General features: G+C 38.9%; 1 protein-coding gene across 1 annotated transcript in view; it reads left to right on the top strand.

Moving 5' to 3' along the window:
- The window catches only part of LOC128693583 (uncharacterized), a 109,225-nt gene extending 107,894 nt beyond the window's left edge, over positions 1–1,331 (top strand). The window contains exon 3 of the mRNA XM_053783379.2: positions 1–1,331. This exon is cut by the window's left edge and continues 431 nt beyond it. Within this exon, the coding sequence (XP_053639354.2) occupies positions 1–929 (929 nt within the window). The 3' untranslated portion in view covers positions 930–1,331.
- The last annotated feature ends 3,953 nt before the right edge of the window (positions 1,332–5,284 follow it).

Below are 5,284 nucleotides of genomic sequence, written 5' to 3'. Positions count from 1 at the left end.
ATGATGAAAATCAACAGGAGGAACAGGAACAGCAGGAACAACAGCAACAAGAACAGCAGCAGCAACAACAAAAACATCAGTTACAACAACAGCAGCAGCAACAAACTTATGTCCATCATCAACTGGGTCAGGATCAGCTTCTACAGCCAAAGTGCAAAGAGAAAGTTATTAGTGAAATAAAAGCCAAGTTATCAGACTTGATGCACTTTTGTGAAACTGATGTATTTTGGGAACGTATATCTGTCATTAACAAAATAATAGAGTGTTGGGAAAATGGAGATCATTTTGATATACATTATGCATCAGAAAATATTTACAGCAGTGACGACCATACAGTTATTAAACAAGAGTCTGTACTTCATGAGAGAGGTCATAGTTCATCTCAACCACAGAGGAAGGTACTCTCACAGGGAAGACTTGAGAAAACTCCACTTGTAAAGTTGCCCTCCTCCATAGTAAATAATTCAGACTCTGCCTTGAGAGGCTTTAACATGCAGCTTCTGCCCACTCCATGCGATGGGGAGGCTTTAAAACTTGTGTTTTCTCAAGACAAAAATAAAATACATAATACATCTGCTACAGTTCAAAAAAGGCATCCTGGTAGGCCTAGAAAAAATTATTTCAAGTTCCCTTTGAAGCAGAGAGAGGAGTTAAGTGAACTGTCATCAGTTATGGAATTATCTGAAAAGTCAAACTTAGTGAAAACTCCATCATGTAGTGAAAATATTGAACAAAACAGGGTAAGAACTAGCATGACTTACGCAAAGCAGCCCATAGTAATGTCTGTAACAAAAGATAATTCTTCAGATATGTGTGACCAGGCAATGGAAATTGAGATAGAAATTAATGGGGATGCTGTAAACGTAAAACGGGTTAAAATGGATCCTTTAGAGAGCTATGAAGTCGATGTGACTGATAACATTCATTAAAAAAGGCAGAGTATATCAGACCAGCTTACAAACAAATTGCAGTCCTGGTGTTACAATTTACTGACAAGTAATATTTTAGTATTACAACTTACAAACAAGTTGCAGTCATGGTATTTCAGCTTCAAAATGAGTAGCACTCTTTGTATTACAACATACCACACCAGTTGTATTCTGTGTTTCAACTTCAAAACCAAGTTGTTTGCAAAGAAAACAATAGTACAAACAACATTATGTTTCAGACATGCTCATATTGCAACTTTCTCATTGTAAAACTTTAATTAGTTTGTAATACCTTGTTTGTGTCAGTATGGATATGTATAACTTGAGTATTTGCATGGTGGAGACCTATTTCATAATATCCACCACGATTGTAAGGAAAGGTTAATAAAATATTTATCTTAAGTTTTTTTTTTTATTATATGCAACCCATAACTTTTTGATACCATTCCATGCTTCACATTCAGTGATAGTTCTAGTGTACCATCTCATGCTTCACATTCAGTGATAGTTCTAGTGTACCATCTTATGCTTCACATTCAGTGATAGTTCTAGTGTACCATCTCATGCTTCACATTCACTGATAGTTCTAGTGTACCATCTCATGCTTCACATTCACTGATAGTTCTAGTGTACCATCTCATGCTTCACATTCAGTGATAGTTCTAGTGTACCATCTCATGCTTCACATTCACTGATAGTTCTAGTGTACCATCTCATGCTTCACATTCAGTGATAGTTCTAGTGTACCATCTCATGCTTCACATTCACTTATGGTTCTAGTGTACCATCCCATGCTTCACATTCAGTGATAGTTCTAGTGTACCATCTCATGCTTCACATTCACTGATAGTTCTAGTGTACCATCTCATGCTTCACATTCAGTGATAGTTCTAGTGTACCATCTCATGCTTCATATTCACTGATGGTTCTAGTGTACCATCCCATGCTTCACATTCACTGATGGTTCTAGTGTACCATCTCATGCTTCATATTCACTGATGGTTCTAGTGTACCATCTCATGCTTCACATTCACTGATGGTTCTAGTGTACCATCTTATGCTTCATATTCACTGATGTTCTAGTGTACCAACACTAATGGTTCTAGTGTACCTAAAGACTAAAGCACATCTACTAACATCACAATCAGATTACCCTCCAGGTGCAACATCCCTTCTCCTCTAGAGTGCAGGCAATGACCTTTCCACTTCCAGGACTCAAGTCCAGTTAACTGGTTTCCTTGAATCCCTTCATAAAAGTTACCCTACTCTCACCCCAGTGGCACAGACATTTCAAACCACTTTCCTAAATGCATTCCTATTTACAATGCTCTCACAAAATTGTTGGATGCTCATGCCCAATATTTTCTTCTTAAAGCTGAGGTAAAATTATTTATTTTCTTGCATAATAGTATAACTTAATGATCTGTACAAATTTATTGCCTTCAAGGAGGAAAGTCCCTCAGCATGGCACAGGAGCTTTTGATCTGAAAAATTAAGCCTCTTGTCTTGTTCCTGAAATTGAATCTAAATACCCTTTTCCCTCTCTCTCCATCTGGCCTTTGAGAATATTCCCCTTGTGAATTATGGCTTCAAGGTTGAAGGAAAAGTGATAGCTGTCTCTTCCATTTCATTAAGGACCTTGGTTTGCTGTGGGAAACCTTGGGATGTGCTGGGCCGCCCTCTGGGGACCCAGTAGGCAGCCTAGCATGTTCTTAGGTGATGGGAGTATCCCTAGTTGCTGCCTGTCAGTTCTGAGAGGTGATGACCAAAGAGGGTATGATTCGTCAGGTTTCCAGTTGCCTGCCTCTTGTTGGCTGAGTCTGGCTCAACTGATGCAGCAAGTGCCATTCCAAAAAGATGATTTACTTTCATGAAAGGTAAGGTAGGGAGACGTTTCCATGCAGCAACAGCACTACCAGCCACGCTAAGGGTACTCTTGGACAAAGAGGATATAAGATTTATTTTTATTTCTGCTTGAAGCTGCCCCTTTCCCCCCCCCCCCCCTCCACCTTTATAACAAAAAATAGAAATGGATTATCATTTCCATGTTATGCCTTACACCTGTGGTACCCCTAACTAACCCTTGCATAGCCACAAACTTTCCTTTGAACCAGGTACTACTTTTGGTGAATAACTCCTTGCCTTACTCAGCTGCCAGTGTCAATACCTCTGACCTTCTCCAGACTTTAACCATGATCCCAGCTTCTCCCACAATTGTGCATCAGTATTCAGGATGGACTGGCTCGAAGCCTCTGTTCAAACGACCTTAACCTGTACTTAATTCCGACACTATTACTGCCGCTCCTCATTCTTACTCTTTGAAAAAAGCTGCCAAGAAACCACTTGTCGGACTAATTGTATTTCAAGGACACTGAAACAAAATTCTTTTATACAATGCAACTTTATTTCTTTTCTTAAGTATATAAAATGTAGTTTACATGTAATAAAATATTGTTAAGCATAAAAGACAATCACTAGCATGTGGTGCTTTTCTGGAAGACTAATACTAACACTTACAGGCCACTTAAGAACTAAATATAGGTTGTGCAAGAATGGTATATAATACCGACAAGATGAAATTAAGACACATGTGCAACATCTGGGTATCTTTATTGTAGATGTTTCGCCATCCAGTGGCTTTATCAATACAAATTCCAGGACATAACTTGAAGACAGTAGGACTATATACAAAAGATGAGGTAATCAGTCCCTCAACCTTGGAGTTGGTGCGAAGAGCACCATAGTCGTAGAGATTCTGAAGCAGAAGCAAGGAGCCTGGCGCTTATATACTAACGTCAGGTGTAGCAGACGAGGGCATAGTCACTGGTAGGCAGGATTCCCCAGTGGAAGTAGGTCCTTCCCAAAGAGATGGGTTAGTTGTAGCAGAAGTTGCCGTAGTCGTGAAGGTTATGTACATGTCCTCAGAATCAAGATTCCATGATGTTGCAGTGTCTCCAAGGTTGAGGGACTGATTACCTCATCTTCTGTATATAGTCCTACTGTCTTCAAGTTATGTCCTGGAATTTGTATTGATAAAGCCACTGGATGGCGAAACGTCTACGATAAAGATACCCAGATGTTGCACATGTGTCTTAATTAAATATAGGTTACTGAGTACGAGTTTTTTTTTTTTAATGTAAAAAAAATGAGGTAGCTAAGTGAACAAGAGTACAGTTTTAAGTATACATAAATGCAAAAAAAGAGAGGTAGCTAAATGAAAATGGTACCATTTCAAGTATGTATTAATACTTTAGACTGATTTAATGACTGGGATTTCATAAACAGTTTAAAACTGGCTCTATGTCTTACGGCTCTGTGCTTTCAGGCTATATGCCTTCAGGCTATGTGTCTTTAGGCTATGGAATAATCATAAGAGATGGTGAAAAAACAGGAAGTTATTTAGGCTTCAGTAAATTATAACTGAACAAGATAAGTAATTAATTTTTCAATGAGAGTTTGAGGAAGACTGAAAGAACAAGGATAGAGTTGAATGAGCTATTTTTTGGGTTTATTTATGTTAGGGAGATGTGATTTTTAACAATAGCTCTAAGGTGATTGCCAGACTGGGGACCTTTCACTGGTTCAGGCAATGAATTTCAGATCTTAGGGCTTTTTATGTACATTGTGGTCTTACACAGAGTGACTTGGACGTGGGGGATGTTGAAGAGAGTTTTGTGCCTTGTGTTGGGACTATGTGTTCTGTTGTAGCTATTAAGTAAAAATTTGAGGGGAGGGTTTATGTTGGAGTCTAATATTCTATATATATAACAGACACAATAATGTGAGTGCATACTTTGTATATTAAGTAAGTTCAAGTTTATGCTGAGCACTTGGGGGAAAGGAACCCTTTACTTGTCATGCAAGGCTTCCTGCATCATTTTCTTGTTTGGATGTCAGCATTTTAGTGGACTGTAGTCTCTTATGTGTCTGCAGTCAGAGGATGGTTTCTCTCACTTCCTTAGACAATGCCTAAGTTTTGTTGTTTTATATAATAAATGGGGACCTCTACATGCTAAATCCTGGTTATGACTTGCCTGATTTGTGGGAACATGATTTTGATCATGGTTCAAGGATAAAGGTCTTTACTAACAGGTCAAAGAGTGAGAGAGGTGTTAGCTTTGCTGTGATTGCTGGTGAGGTCTTTTTGTGCACAAGAACCCCTCAAGGGAGTTTCCTTGATGCTGATGAGGGGCTCTTGATCTAGGGAATTGGATCTGTGCTCCGGTTCCCTGAATTGAGCCCAAATACCTTCCATCTCCCCTCACACGTACTGTATAATCCTATGGGTTTAGCGCTCCCCCATGATTATAATAATAATAATGTGCACAAGAAATGAGCAAGTCCTCTGTGTTCAC

Source organism: Cherax quadricarinatus, chromosome 57 (assembly GCF_038502225.1).
Source record: "Cherax quadricarinatus isolate ZL_2023a chromosome 57, ASM3850222v1, whole genome shotgun sequence".
Classification (NCBI taxonomy): domain Eukaryota; kingdom Metazoa; phylum Arthropoda; class Malacostraca; order Decapoda; family Parastacidae; genus Cherax; species Cherax quadricarinatus.
Note: the sequence above shows the minus strand (reverse complement) of the source record. Positions and strands in the feature narration are given on the sequence as shown.